Genomic DNA, 15,513 nt, shown 5'->3' with positions numbered 1-15,513 from the left:
TTCCAAATAGAGATAAACAGTTATGACAGGTACATTGTAATGCAACTCAAAAATAAATCCTTGAGGATTTTGTTGAATGCTGTCAAAAAAGGAACTAGTTCAGCTAAAAAGCATAATCTATCAAATGTCTATTTTTAGGTGACACAAAATACTCTAGAAATGAATAACAACTAGAATTAACAGGGTAAATTGCCAAGAGTTGTACATGTTGTCAGATGGGTGCTGACTTCTGTATATCAACATGATTTTCTGAGAAGTATATTAGTGGTTGACTATGTATGAAGGGGGCATCAAATGAGTCATAAAATTATACCCTTTTCAACTCCCTGCCTTCTCCCACATGAGGGAGGTGACTCCACAGGCTGAAACCATCTGGGTACAGGGATTATGTCAGAGGTATTTACTACTCACTGAATGTCAAGGGCATGCCCATTTTTCCCAGCCCCCCTACAGTGCACAGGGACACAGAACACTGGATCTGGTTGTTGAGAAGGAGACACATGTTACCTCTGCCCTGAAACAGTGAATTTCCTGCTCCCTCTCTCTCTTGCCCTTAAACAGCAACCAAAGAGATCAGGATCACTTATAGTACAGTGATAAGATAGTTGAAGCTCCTTCAGTAGCCTAGAGGAAGCAGGTGGAGCACATCCCCTCACTGGCCCACATTGGACATGTAGCATAAGTGAGAAAGAAACTTTTTGTTTGTGTTAAGCACTGAGATTGGGGTTGTTTGCATTGCAGCATACCCTGTGTTTTGACAAATACTATGAATGTGACCAATTTTACCTTATTAGTAACTAGAGGCCTGGTGCACAGATTCGTGCACTGATGGGGTCCCTCATCCTGGCCTGTGGGGATCGGGCCAAAACCAGCAGTCCGACATCCCCCAAGGGGCCCTAGAGTGCAAAAGGGAACTCTGCAAAGTTGCTGTTGTTGGGCAGCTCCTATGTTGAGCATCTGCCCCTTGGTGGTCAGTGTGCATCATAGCTACTGGTCTGTCAGCTGGTTGGCCAGTCGCTTAGGCTTTTATATAATAACTAGAGGCCCGATGCACAAAGAGTCATGCAAGAATGGGCCTTCCTTCCCCTGGCTGCTGGCATCGCCTTTGCTCCAGCCAGAGCCACCTTTCTGCCTTCATTCTGGCCCCGAGCCACCTTTCCACCTTCCCATGCTGCCCAGAGGCCTGGAGCAGCTGGGGTGTTGTGGAACACCTGCATCAGGCAGCTCGGTGCCTGCATATGCAAAGTAACCCACCATCTTTGTTAGGTTAATTTACATACTCACTCCTGATTGGCTGGTGGGCATTGTGAAGATATGGTCAATTTGCATCTTTCTCTTTTATTAGTGTAGATGTTGAGGGCTACTCTATTGCAGGCACCAAGCTTTAAATTCTACATATGTTACCTAGTAGAACTTAACAACCTTTTGAAATAGACAATAACATCATCAAATAACATATATAATATACTAGTATATGTCCATATCATACATAAAAATAGTATGTAGATACCATATATATAGGATGTCCCCAAAAATGTATAAAAACACTTTAAATAATTATAAAGGCAGTGTTTATTAAAATACATTTCATTTTCAAAATTGAGTTATCAGCTGTTAAAGTGTATATACTTTTTTTTTTCCTGCTCAGCAAACTTTATTCAGTTCTTCTGGGGCACAGATCCTCAAACTGTTAAACAGGGGGCCAGTTCACTGTCCCTCAGACCGTTGGGGGGCCGGACTATAGTTTAAAAAAAAACTATGAACAAATTCCTATGCACACTGCACACATCTTATTTTGAAGTAAAAAAACAAAACGGGAACAAATACAATATTTGTATTTGCATGTGGCCCGCGGGCCATAGTTTGAGGACCCCTGTCTGGGCATGGGGGAGAATGCCTCCCTTTCCATGCTACTGTCCCTCCTACCCCAGGTCCAGTGTCTTCCTCTGTTGGGAAAAGATCTAGGTGCTCAAAGGCCTGGTCTGGAGGAAAAGCAGAGCAGGTGGTCCCTTCATTGGGTGTTGGTCTCCCCTGCTGTGGGCGAGAAGGAGGGTGGGCAGGTGCACTGCATGCCAACACTCAGAGCTCCATTATTTCCTCAGCTGTAAGGTAATGGGAGGCAGGGGTATTCCCCAGTCTCAGCAGCTGAAGGGCCTCAGGGATCAGGTTTCCAGGGTAGTACCAGAGAAGCAGCTAAGAGCAAGGGCTCCTGAGTGTGGCAGAGCTGCTGGGAGGAAGGGTGGACTGCAGTAAGGTTGGTCATTATGCAGGCTGAGCTGAGAGAAGTAGGTGGCCATATTCTCCTCCGACAGGAACTGCTCCTGCAGGGGCTCCCTCGTGTCCAGGCCTCAAGGAGCCCCTGAGGCAGCTCGCAAGGGATGTTGGGCCAATCTCGCTCCAGGGGCTGCTGAAGGATCATTGGGGTTTGGGGTCCTTTTGGCAGAGGGGTGGGTATCTGGGCTAGAGGGGTGGAGCTTCGAGGGCATGGCCACACAGGAGAGGTGTGGCTTTTTAGCTGCATGCCTCAGCAACATCCCCCCGCCCCCGCTACACAGAAGATGATCGGCTCACCTCTGGAAGGCAGATCTGCTCGACGGGATGGGGGAGGGCTAGGGTTAGTCCTGTCCTGCCTAGGGGATTATAGTCAGACACAATTTTTTGTTGAGTCTACATCCTAAAATATTTTCAAATCTGCCTGCTCCTCTCTAGTGCCAATGCCCCTTATTTCAAGCCAGTGTGACCGCTTATCTGAATTTCTGCAATGGCCTCTGAACCCTCCTCCCTGCTCCAATTTATTCTTCACAAAGCAGCCAGGCAGAATGATTCCAGGAATACACATAAGTGGTACTATCCATCCACTGCTTGAAAGCCCTCAGTGGTTCCTCATTATCCTTAGGATAAAATCTCAGGGTGTGGAGCCTGACTGAAGAAAAATATAGCATCTTTGGGCAAACTCTAGAACAATGATGTTCTGCTGATGGTGAAATATCTTTGAACCTGTTCATGCCACAGATTGTACACCTCAGCCTTCTCCTGTTGGAGAACACAATGGGGCCATTCAGCATACAGGCTGGACTGGCTAAAGTGGATCCCAGCTCTCCCTTGTATAATCTTCACAGGCATAAACAGTGGTATCATTAACTATGATACAGGGCTGTAGTAGGGCTGACTTATTTAATAAAGATTTCATGAGCATTAAGTATATGCCAGGATTTGGCACAAATAAGATTTAGGATGTTTCACAGACTAGTTAGAAATGGCGGCCATTACTAGTATTATTACAGTTGTGCGTTGATGTTTGCCTGTGTCACAGAGCTGGTGTGAGAGCAGGTGATATTCATTACATTGTCACTATTCGGACAAGGTCCCTGCAGGGCCTGGACCTCCTCTGCCAGAGTTCAGCTTGATGAGCACTCCCAGGCATCGCTGCGCGGCGTGTCGCTCCTCCCCTCCGGGCCACCAGAGGGCGCGCGGGCACTTCCGACGCGCTGCTGCATCTGCGCCTGCGCGCTAACTGCCGCCCGCCTCCGCCCCCCTCCTAACGGTTCCCGCCCCGCCCCGCCCCGCCCCGCGTCGCCTCGCCCCGCCTCCCCTCGCGCCGGAACGCTCCTCCTCGGTTGCCCTAGGCTGCCGTTTGTTGACTTCCTAGAACGCGGAGACTTCAGATGCCCAGAGTGTCCCTATGGAAGCCCGAGGGGCTTCCACGGCCGCAGTCGCGGCTGGGGTACTACCTTAGGCCCAACAGAACCGCCCCCGCCATTTTCCCGGCCCAGACGCGGATTTCCCGGAGCGCCCTCGGCATGGGGGAACCTGAGGAGGTAGTGCCCGGTGAGTGGCGCCTGCCGTAGTGGCCGCAGGCCCAGAGGGAGGGTCCGCGGGAGGCCGGCGGCTAGGCCCCGCCTCCGGGCCGCCCCGTCTGGGAAGAGTCCCTGGCAGCGGCCGCCTGAGTGGAGCCTGAGCTGTAGGCGCGCCCCCTTCCCTCCCGCCCCACAACGACTGAGGAGCAAGGAAAGGCGGGGGGCTGAGGGGGAACAACACATAAGGGTGTGTGTGTGTTTTGTTTTTAAAGAAGCTTTCTGTGAGTTTCTCGAAGTTAACGACAATTTTTAACCTCCCTGTAAACTGCCCAAAGGACCTCCTTAGAGGTCCTCAGGTTCCAGTTATGTACTGAGTACCTCAGAGTAGGCGATGAGGAGCGCGAGGTAAAATAGGGTGGGAAACGGCTTAGAGAAAGGGGGTGAAGAGGGAGTCCTTAGCGAGTGGTGATTTTCTTTTAAGACTTTCCCCCCTGAGCCTTAAAATACATTTGACATTGTGACGGCATACATACGTTACCGCGTACATAGTGTAGAGACATTTCATGAAGAGTACCTTAACCACTTGGGATACGCTCAGATATTTTCTATAATACCTTTAAAAATGCTTATAAACTGATATTGTAACCCACTAATCATTCACGACCAACAGTTTCAACAAAAATACTGGATTCGAGCAGAATCATATTCACTATAATAAGTACTGCGTTTTCTGCCATGCTCTTGACTTTAATAGATTCCTGTCCTCTTGGGGTTCACAGCTTAGTGAGGGACACAAGATAAGAAACAAAATGACAGTAGATGGTCAGGGCGCTAGAACAGAGCCACCAAACCCTGAATTAGAGTGCAGATATCAGGGAGCTTTTCCTGGGAGCCACAGCAGGAAAAAAGTTAAAATTATTCATTCTACGGAAACCCCAGAGCCTGTTCTAGAACCTGGCTTACCACTTCCCAATTATCAGTTACAAATGAGATGACTCGTAATTTGTTCTCAGAAGGTTTTCCATGTGTCTAGTCTCTTTTGCATTAATATTGATTATAAATACTTATGTTCACAATTTTTCCATTCTGGTACCCATTAGTTTATGTGTGATCCTTAAGATTTCCTCCAAAGCTGGATCTGGCCTCCTGTTTGGGATGTGCATGTGTATTTAAATGGTTATTAGTAACCAGTAGGGGTTTTTGTTCTCAGAAATGGTACTGGATCAAACATCCTGCATCCTGGTGATACTAATGATGAAACTCAATATTGTCTTGTTTCTTTGTGTGGACAAAAGCCCGCAGTCAAGGGCTACACCATTAGGTGTTAACCAGAGTGAATAGGTCTACTTGGTGACAGCAGGACTATTTGTAATTGAGGACTACCCTCCTTGTGATAGTATATGTCTTACTTTATAACACTACATGAATAACATATACTTAATTTAGTATATTCCATAATAAAATTAGAGTGAAGTCTGGCAAGTAACACTGAATGAAGGTGGAGGAAGGAGGGTGTAAACAGTGCTATACCAAAGGCAAAGTTATCATGAGACAAGGAATCTGAATAAATTACTGGAAAAAACTTTAGTAACAGCCAACTAGGAAAAGTTGTAAAATAGAAACTGTCATATATTTACAGATTCGGGTGCTGTGTTTACATTTGGAAAAACAAAATTTGCTGAAAATACTCCCAGCAAATTCTGGTTCAAAAATGATGTACCTACATTTCTTGCATGTGGAGATGAACATACTGCTGTTATTACCGGTTAGTATTAAAATCCTAAGTATTATAGATGCACTGTGTTTTAAATATATTGAAAATAATAAAGTGTTATTTTTCCTTTGCCAGATAATTCTTGACAATTTGATTCATCAATTGAGTCTTTTAAATTTTAAGTTCCCTTAGTATGTTGAAATATGATTTTTTTGAAGTGAACATACCATGATTTTATTGTCATATAATCAAACAAAATATGAAGCTTAGAACTGGATCACTTGACCCTTTCTCTTCTTACCTCCTCCCAGTTCACAATGCTTGCATCTCTTAATAGCCAGCATTCTCTTAGATCTGCACTTAGGTTCAACGCATTCAAGCCTCAGCACAATCTTCTTTGTAGTTTTAGCCTTTTTTTTTGGAAAATCGGCTTAGTCTGCCCACCATAGCCACTTTGCTTCCTGTCATTACGCCGCTTTCCCTGTGCATACAGAGAATCCTTGCCCTTCTTGTACTGTGTTACTTTGTGGGGTTGATGCTTGCCACACTTCTTACAGGTAGTTCGGCGGGTTTTAGGAACAGTCACCATGTCTGCAAGAGCTATCAGCAGGGAAAGGCAAAATACGATTTTCAATACAACTTTCTTAGAGTAAATCTATTTTAATATATCTGTATAAAAAAAAAACTGTTACCATATAATCTTAGACACTGTTTTACACCCAACAGAATCTGCCTATATGTATATGCACAGGGTAACCTGTTTCAACATGGAAAATAATGACACCTTTTAAGTGTAGCATTTTTATTTGTGATGACTTCATCTCACATTACTTTATGTTTAAAATGCTTCAATTTATTATTTCTTCTTTCCTTTCCACCAGGAAATAAGAAACTTTACATGTTTGGCAGTAACAACTGGGGCCAGTTAGGATTAGGATCAAAGTCAGCTGTTTGCAAACCAACATGTGTCAAAGGTTTGGGGTCTTTTTTTCTTTATCACTTTAAATACTTAACAAACCAAAATACTTTTATATTGATTGTGTAGTTCTTTAATATCATATTATAAATAATAAAGTATTTAGTTCTTTATTTTCTGATATTTACTTGAGCATTATTGACATTTAATTTCATTTTTATGATATGTTAGGGTCTAAAAATCATATTGATTTTAAATCCAGATGCCACAAAGAAAGTAATGATTCTACTGTATTGCACTTGAATATCCTTCCCCTCCCACCCCCCATTTGTAAATGTACTTAAATATTACTATTCTGTATATATAGAGAGAACAAAAAATATAATGTTAGAATTTTGGGCTCTGTTTCATTTGTTAGATTTGAGGACATCATGGTTTTATGTAGTTTCTGGTTTTATAAAATACACTTTACCCTTCTGCATTTGGTGAGTAGATGTACTAAACAGAACATCAGGATTAGTCGTTGATTAGTACTAATGTTCTTCTAAGAACAGGACAAAATATTTTAAATCAGAACTGTCCCAGAAAATAGGGGGCTTATAATATCTTTACGAAGTTTTTCGCTGTTATGTGCAAAGCTTCTGTTTAGGTATAACCTGTGAACATCAACTAAACTTGAATGACAGTGGAGATTCCTTGGGATATGACAGGAGTAGCATTCTTTATCTTCCTAGCCAAATTTTTAATTTTAGCCCCAAATTTCAGTGTAATTTATGATATCCATGCCATTTTATAGGTGGTGTTATGGAATTTTAAAAGTATACTAAATTGGTCAAAAAATATTTATTGGGCACAGTCTGCTAAACCCTTGTATGTATTCACAATACCTATGACTCTTACTCTCACATATCTAATAGACAAGCTAACAGGAGATCCTTGACACCAGGGATTCTTTCTTAGTGTTCTTTGCAGCCAATATGCTAAGCACTTAGGATATGTTCTGTAAAGGTTTTTTGAATGTATAAATGAACAGATGAACAACTTTAACAAAGGTTTATGTCTATGAATATTGGACTTAGTGTTTCTTTGAGGGAGGTGGAAGGTGAAATTGATGGTGATGATAGATTACGTAAAAGATCACATTGATATGGAGACAGCATAACAAAATGCAGTGGATCTCAGCACATATTATTTACCTGTGGAGTTTTTAAAAATATATAGAAGCCTTGGCCTTACCTCAGACCTACTAACTCAGAGTCTCATGGGGTGGAGCTAAGCTATGTGTATTTTTCTCAGAGCTCCTCTGGTTATTTTGATGCATGACTAGTTCTGAAAACTTTTGTTTTAGTAATTAAGAACATCGACGTTCCACTTAGACAGGCCTGGATTTAAATTTCTGTTCTACTACTTATTTACCATTTGATCTGTATTATTTATCACTTTCATAATCATATCATATTTTAATTGTCATATTTTTAGCTTTAAAACCTGAAAAGGTGAAACATGTTGCCTGTGGACGGAACCACACCCTAGTTTCAACAGGTATGGTATTCAATCTGTATGATTTCCTGCCCAGTTTGAAGACTGAGATCTCATTCCAGTACATTCATGAGTTTCTAAAATTAATAGAAGTGATACCTTGGCAACAACAGTAAGATTAGGATTTTTTAGATTGTAAGTAGTTAGTACACTTGCTAGCCTTTTGAAAATATGCAGGTAAGTGGTAAATGATTGAAGAAAAAGATTGTTTCCTTGGACTACATCAAGAGGCAACAACTCCTTAACCATGTGCACACCTCATGGGGCTGGTTGTTCCTGTTCTTGCTCTTCCTTCTTCTTTTCTGAGGGTGAGTGGGAACCACCCCCTACCTCACATCAACCCCTATTGATGTGAGTCAGCACAATTTCAATCAAAATCCAAACAGGCTGTGTGTGTGTGTGTGTGTGTGTGTGTGTGTGTGTGTGTGTGTGTGTGTATGTGTATAGAAGTTGACAAGGTGATTCTTTTTTTGTTGTTCTTTCTTTTTTTCTTCTTTTTCTTTTTGTCTTATTTTGTTTTGAGTCTTAAGTTTTTGTGAAAAAGCAAAGGACTTAGAATAGCCAAAACAATTTTGAAAAGAATAAAACTGGAGGACTAGCACTACCTGATTTCAAGACCTACCGCAAAGCTACAGTAATCAAGAGAATGTGCTGTTGGCCAAAAGACAAAGATTAACAGAATAGAATCCAGAAATAGGTGCACATGTATATGCCTAATTAATGTTTGACAAGGTGCCAAGGCAATTCAATGGAGAAAATGTAGTCTTGTCAACAAATGCTGCTAGAACAATTAGACATTCAGACCCTGGCCGGCCACCCAGTCCTCCTTACCTCCTTTCCCCTCCACACAGCTGTCTTTAGGATATTTTCACTGCCTGGGCTTCTCCTCACCTCTCTGCACTATGGAGACTTTTCCCTTGCTGGAATGTCTTTTCTCTTCCTCAGATTCTTTAAAGATGCAGTATTAGTGTTACTTCTTCCATGGAACTTTTGGTGACTATTCATTCAACTTTTTACTCATGTGGTTCTCTGAACTATGCTAACTATTTCACCAACTCTGGTTTACTCCATATGTATAAATTGTGTGGTCCAATTCCATGTGGCCTTGTAATATCTTCCATTTGAAAGCTAGTCTTATTTCATTTTTTTAAAAAATATCTCCTTTTTAATTTTTACTGATTCAAACTGATTTTGCCCTGTTTCCCCTATTTAGCAAAGCTTTAACTTCATTTGCATTTTTATGGTGGATTTCACTAACTTTTAATATGCATATGTTTCAAAAAATCTTTATTACTTCAGAGCTTACTGGCAATGTTTATTATTTAGGCATGATATACTTCTTGTTTAAATAGTAAAGTAATTAACAAATATTTATAGTGCTTCTAATGAGCCAAATGCTGTTCTAAGAATTTTACAAATGTTAACTGATTGAAACTTTATAACAGCTCTATGAAGTAAGCATTATTATTATTCCTGTTTTACAGATGAGGAATAAGTTAAGTACAGCTTAACCTTGGATAGGTTAAGTACAGCTTGCCCAAGGTCTCACAGCTGATAAGAGGCAAGCCAGAATTTGCACGCAGGAAATATTGCTCTTGAGTCCTTTCTTCTAAACATAATACTATATACTGCCTTTCTAGTTAGCTATAAAATTAAAAGAATTATACAACATAGATTTTTCATGTTTCTAATTATATTCTTCTTGGGTTTATATCATTTTACTTATTGGTTACCTATTATATCTTAGCTTTAATGGGTATGGAAGTTAAAATTAATGAACCATATATTTCTTACATGGTTTGATTTAGATTTTAAACTAATTTGGAAATTACTTCCTCTTTTCTGCTCTAAGTTAATAAAGTGCTGCATGAATAAGAAAATACATTCCACACATTCTATGCATTTTAGATGCTACTGGGACTCTGGAATGATTTCTAAGATCTCACAAAAATGTATATAGCAGGGGTCTTCAAACTTTTTAGACAGGGGGCCAGTTCACTGTCCCTCAGACCGTTGGAGGGCCGGACTATAGTTTAAAAAAAAAACTATGAACAAATTCCTATGCACACTTCACACATCTTATTTTGAAGTAAAAAATAAAACGGGAACAAATACAATATTTGTATTTGCATGTGGCCCGCGGGCCGTAGTTTGAGAACCCCTGGTATATAGCCTTGCTTATTTTGCTTCATTTTTGACAAATGTAGTTGTGCACCAAATTATAGGATAATATCAGCTTTCAGTTTTTTTCACTGTTAATAGAAAAAATATCTGGTATACACCGGCCTATCTCATAAAGATGATGACTGTAGTATACAATGTTTTCTTTTCTGTGTGCAGAAGGCGGCAAAGTATATGCAGTTGGAGGAAATAATGAAGGCCAACTAGGACTTGGTGACACTGAAGATAGAAACACTTTTCATTTAATTGAATTTTTTACATCCCAGCATCAGTTTAAGCAGCTGTCTGCTGGATCTAACACTTCAGCTGCACTAACTGGTAAGACTTTTTTCCATTTCAAGCTAGGGCACATCCCTTTCCTTTAGAACAGGATATACCAACCAACTCAGTAAACTGAAGACAGCATTGCCATTTAATTTTCTTTCATTGATTATGTGTTTTCAGAAGGCATTTAAAATAGAACTTTAAATCATGGCTTATGTTACAATTGTATGCTTATTTAGAGTTAGATGTCAACATACATTTTGAAGGTAATCCTATCTAATAAAAGAGAAACATGGTAATTAGCCGTACCTCCGCTACCCTTCCCATTGGCTAATCAGGGCGATATGCAAATTAACTGCCAGCCAAGATGGCGGCCGGCAGCCATACAGCTTGAAGCGAACAGGAGGCTTGCTTGCTTCAGTGACGGAGGAAGCCAACATTCCCCGCTGGCCGCTGCCGGCCTCTGAGCTTGCAGTTTGAAACATTGTTACAAATATAGAATCTGAACAAACTCCAGAAACCTGCTTTCAGCCAGCCAGGATCTCAGAGCTGGAGTTGAAACAGTGTTTCGATTATAGAACCCAAACAAAGCAGATACCTGCTTTCAGCAGCCGAGGCCTCAGAGCTGGAGCCAAGCCTCAGAGCTAAAGCTGGCCCAGAATAAAAAAAAAGAAAAAAAGGAGCAGTTGGGAGCTTCAGTCACCCGCCAGCCTGAAAACAGCCCTCAGCCCCTCACCCAGCCTGGCCAGGCACCCCAGTGGGGACCCCCACCCTGAAGGGTGTGTGACCAGCTGCAAACAGCCATCAGCCCCTCACCCAGACTGGCCAGGCACCCAAGTGGGACCCCCACCCTGATCCAGGACTCCCTTCAGGGCAAACCAGCCCGCCCCCACCGGTGCACCAGGCCTCTATCCTATATAGTAAAAAGGTACTATGCCTCCCAGCACCGGGATCAGCAGAGCCGTGAGGCCTCCCGGCACCGGGATCAGCATGATGGGGACAGCGCCCAAACCCCCTGATCGCCCTGCGGCTCTGTGTGTGACAGGGGGCGGGGCCACAACCTCCCTATCCACCCTTCTCTGTTCGTGACAGGGGAAGGCGCCCCAACCCCCTGATCAGCCCTGCTCTGTGCCTGATAGGGGGGAGCTCCCCAACCCCCTGATCGCCCTGCGGCTCTGTGTGTGACAGGGTGCGGCGCCCCAACCCCCTGATCGGCCCTGCTCTGTGTGTGACAGGGTGCAGCACCCCAAACCTCCTCCCCCCACGGGCCCTGCTCTGTGTGTGACGGGGTAGAACCATAACCTTCCCATCAGCCCTGCCCTGAGTGTGACAGTGGCGGTGCCCCAATCCCCTGATTGGCCCTGCTCTGTGGGTGATAGAGGGCGGCGCCCCAACCGCCCCCCCACGGGCCCTGCTCCCTGCTCTGTGTGTGACAGGGTAGAGCCATAACCTCCCCATCAGCCCTGCCCTGAGTGTGACAGGGTGCGGTGCCCCAACCCCCTGATCCGCCCTGCTCTGTGTGTGACAGGGGGCGGTGCCCCAACTCCCCTATCGGCCCTGCTCTGTGAGTGACAGGGGGGAGCTCCTCAACCCCCTGATTGGCCCTGCTCTGTGCGTGACAGGGGGCAGCGCCCCAACCCCCTGATGGGCCCTGCTCTGTGCGTGACGGGGTGGCGCCGCAACCTCCCCATCGACCCTGCCTTGAGTGTGACGGGGCGGTGCCCCAACCCCCCAATCGGCCCTACCCTGAGCGTGACTGAGGGTGGCATCACAACCTCCCGATCCACCCTGCTCTGTGCATGACAGGGGGCAGCGCCCCAACTCCCCAATCAGCCCTTCTCTGAGCCCGACCAGGGGCTGCACCTAGGGATTGGGCCTGCCCTCTGCCACCTGGGAGCAGGCCTAAGCCAGCAGGTTGTTATCTCCCAAGGGGTCCCAGACTGCGAGAGGGCACAGGCCAGGCTGAGGGACCCCTCCCCCCCCCCCGAGTGCACAAATTTTTGTGCACCGGGCCTCTAGTCTATATATATAAAAGCCTAAGCGATCATTACGACTGGACAACCAGAATGACTGGAACTACCAGTCGACCAGTCACTATGACGTGCACTGACCACCAGGGGGCAGACGCTCAATGCAGGAGCTGCCCCCTGGTGTTCAGTGCGCTCCCACAGCCAACTTCCTGCTGCCATCCAACCTCCAGTGGTCCCTCTCCCCGGCCCGCCAACCTCCCACAGTCCCTCCCCCTGGGCGGCCAGCCCCGATCTGCCCTTATTGGGGCTGGCCAGCCAACCTCCCTTTGTCCCTCCCCTGGAAGGATGCTTTAAGCGTTAAGCATCTGCCCCCTGGTGGTCAGTGTGCGTCATAGTGACAAGTCAGTCTGCCGTTTGGTCGATTTGCATATTAGCCTCTTATTATATAGGATAGAAACATTTTATGCTAGAAATTGAACTGTTAGGTAGCTAACTGGTATAAAAGTCTTAGGAGTACTTTTAATACATAATTTTTCTAAATTAAAAAATAAATGGGCTGTTGGAAATATAATACAGTAACTTCGTAGATCTGCCACTTTTTAAAACCCTTTTTCCTCCTTGTGTTTTCTTTATAGAGGATGGAAAACTTTTTATGTGGGGAGAAAATTCTGAAGGGCAGATTGGCTTAAATAATGTATGTAATGTGTATTTTCCTCATGAAGTGACTGTTGGGAAACCTATTGCCTGGATCTCTTGTGGATATTACCATTCAGCTTTTGTAACAAGTAAGAACATTTTGGATTCATCATATCTCCCATTTTAAGTTATTAGTTAATCATAAAGTGATATAGCATCCTACAGTTCCATAAAAATAATGCCATAGTAGTCCATGTAATGGAATAATTTTGGTCTGTTTTAAAATAGTATTTCTTTGTTTCAGTAATGAGCGTTTATAATTTCAAACTCTATCTGACTTATTAACTTTTTAATGAATATTGGGTGTATTAGAAAAACAAAATGTATATGTTAGAAACCCTTCTAAGTTTTGGATCTCAAACTTCTTGGAATCATTTGGCATAAAAAACTTTACCTGTAGGCCACTTTCCTTTGAATCTACTTGCCTCTGTTCTTTTATGTATTCTACTCTTGTCCTGATAATTTGTTTTTATTGTTTCAATAAGTAAGGCATAGACTTTCATTGTGGGAACAGGATAAAGAGTAGATGGAAAAAGAAAAGAAGTCAGTATGGGATATGATTTCCTTTGGTGGTACTTTTCTCAGCATCCTCAATTTCTCCTTTTCCTTGGTTCACTGGCTACTGTTTCTACCTTAGTTAAAATATTTGAAATATTGGACTGTATTATAGTCTGCATCTACACTATGAACTTGGTTTTCCATCTTATTGATGGTTTTTCTAATAGTAAAACACCTAGAGGAAATAGTTTTGTGGCCCCTCAGAGACATCCCTCTAGATTTTTGCTTTATACATTTACTCCTTATTCCATGCACCTCAGATTTAGTTTTAGAAAGTGGCAATTGACTTATCTCAGTACTCCTCAGAATTACCAGTGAATTGGTAGCAGCTTGGTACCAAGAGTTGGCAAAATCTAGCTTGGTTGGTATTGTTCACCACTACATCAGTTTGTGTCTTGAACAAACTGATAATAAACATTGTCGGATGGGGGAGTAAGTGAATGAATGACCAATTGATTGTGTTTCTTGGGGAAGTACTACCTACCAACTTATTAGTAACTCTAGGGTCCTAGGTTGGTATAGTCTGTGCTCACTTTGTTCATAAAACAAAACAAAAAAGGGGAAAAACACAAATAGAGAAACAAACAAAAGCATTGTCTTATGGGTTTTAATAAAACTGCCAGAATCACTTTTATGACTAAACTCTGCTATAGCCAGTAGGGGAAGAGGTGGGGTTGTTCATCTTAATCAACATGTGTTAAATTGAACTTTTTGCTTTGTTTAATTGTTTTAATGCCTTTTAAAAATTGCTTTTTTGAGATATAGTTCACATGCCATACATTTCACCCATGCTAAGGTATGAGAAGCAGGAGGAATTTATAGACAGGTGGAAAGAGACTCTTCATATTCCCAGGGGTTTGGTCAGTGGTCCATCATGGTTCTCTTAGAGACATGCAATTAATAAGTAACAAGACCTGCTGTTACCTCTTTCCTCACACCAGTGGTGATATGTTCTGTGTCATTCTTTAGATTAGATTATATATTTACAAAGATTTAAAATCCCTACTTTATAGAACTCAGTTTAGTTCATAGAAATGAACAAAAGAAATTCCTACTTTCAACAAGTTCATAGTCATATTATAGTGTGGTAAGTATAATAACAGAAGCAAGTCAACAGTGTTGGTATTGCCAAGGCAGTGGTTAAATGTCAGGGGTTCCTTGATAGTCTTTCTGGAGGAAGTACCATCTAACAGTAAAATCTGTTATCTTAAGACTCATATATTTACCCATATGTAAATGAGTTTTCTGAAACAAATTTCATAAAAAGAAATTAGTCATTTATTCAACAACTATTCATTAAACACTGTATACTAGACACTGCTAGGTTTTTGGAATACCTTAATGAGCAAAACAAAATCTATGTCTTTATGGGGGTTTAATGTCTAGTCATTCTACTTTATTAAAAAGGGGGGAAAAGGAGGAAGTAGAAGTCAGCCGGCTGCAGTGGCTCAGTGGTTGAGCATCGACCTATGGACCAGGAGGTCTTGGTTTGATTTCCATTCAGGGACATACCCAGGGTGTGCAGGAGGCAGCCAGTTGATGATTCTCTCTCATCATTGATGTTTCTATCTTTCTCTCCCTCTCCTTTCCTCTCTGAAATCAATAAAAAGAAAGGAAGCTTTTTTGTTAAGCAGCTAAAATAATTTTCCAGGTTTTTCTTAGTAGTGATTGTTGAGAATTCTTCCTGAAGATATTGAACTAGAATAATCAAAGGGAAAATAAAATCTGGCTTCATTTCCTTACCATACAGTAAAAATATCTCAAGAAAGTTCAAATTTATTAAGTTGCCATTTTCTAAATTTTTTACTGCATATGAGAACATGAACTAAAAAGACCGGTATCTTGTCCATATTTATGCTGTCATTGATCACTGTTCTT

The 15,513-nt window shown here is 42.5% G+C and overlaps 1 protein-coding gene and 1 pseudogene across 2 annotated transcripts in view; one reads left to right on the top strand and one right to left on the bottom strand.

Annotated features, from left to right (window-relative positions):
* Positions 1-3,631: 3,631 nt before the first annotated feature.
* RPGR (retinitis pigmentosa GTPase regulator) overlaps positions 3,632-15,513 on the top strand; it is a 54,584-nt gene continuing 42,702 nt past the window's right edge. For both annotated transcript variants that reach the window (XM_036305912.1, XM_036305913.1), the window contains exons 1-6: positions 3,632-3,828; positions 5,437-5,562; positions 6,393-6,485; positions 7,907-7,969; positions 10,307-10,465; positions 13,017-13,166. In XM_036305912.1, coding sequence (XP_036161805.1) covers positions 3,666-3,828; positions 5,437-5,562; positions 6,393-6,485; positions 7,907-7,969; positions 10,307-10,465; positions 13,017-13,166 — 754 coding nt within the window. In that variant the 5' untranslated portion in view covers positions 3,632-3,665. The remainder of the gene's footprint in view (positions 3,829-5,436; positions 5,563-6,392; positions 6,486-7,906; positions 7,970-10,306; positions 10,466-13,016; positions 13,167-15,513) is intronic.
* On the bottom strand, positions 5,730-6,100 carry LOC118654544 (annotated as a pseudogene).

The sequence above is a fragment of the Myotis myotis genome, unplaced genomic scaffold (assembly GCF_014108235.1).
Source record: "Myotis myotis isolate mMyoMyo1 unplaced genomic scaffold, mMyoMyo1.p scaffold_m19_p_4, whole genome shotgun sequence".
In the NCBI taxonomy this organism is placed as follows: Eukaryota; Metazoa; Chordata; class Mammalia; order Chiroptera; family Vespertilionidae; genus Myotis; species Myotis myotis.
The sequence above is the reverse complement of the archived record's forward strand: the minus strand, read 5'-3'. Positions and strand labels throughout refer to the sequence as shown.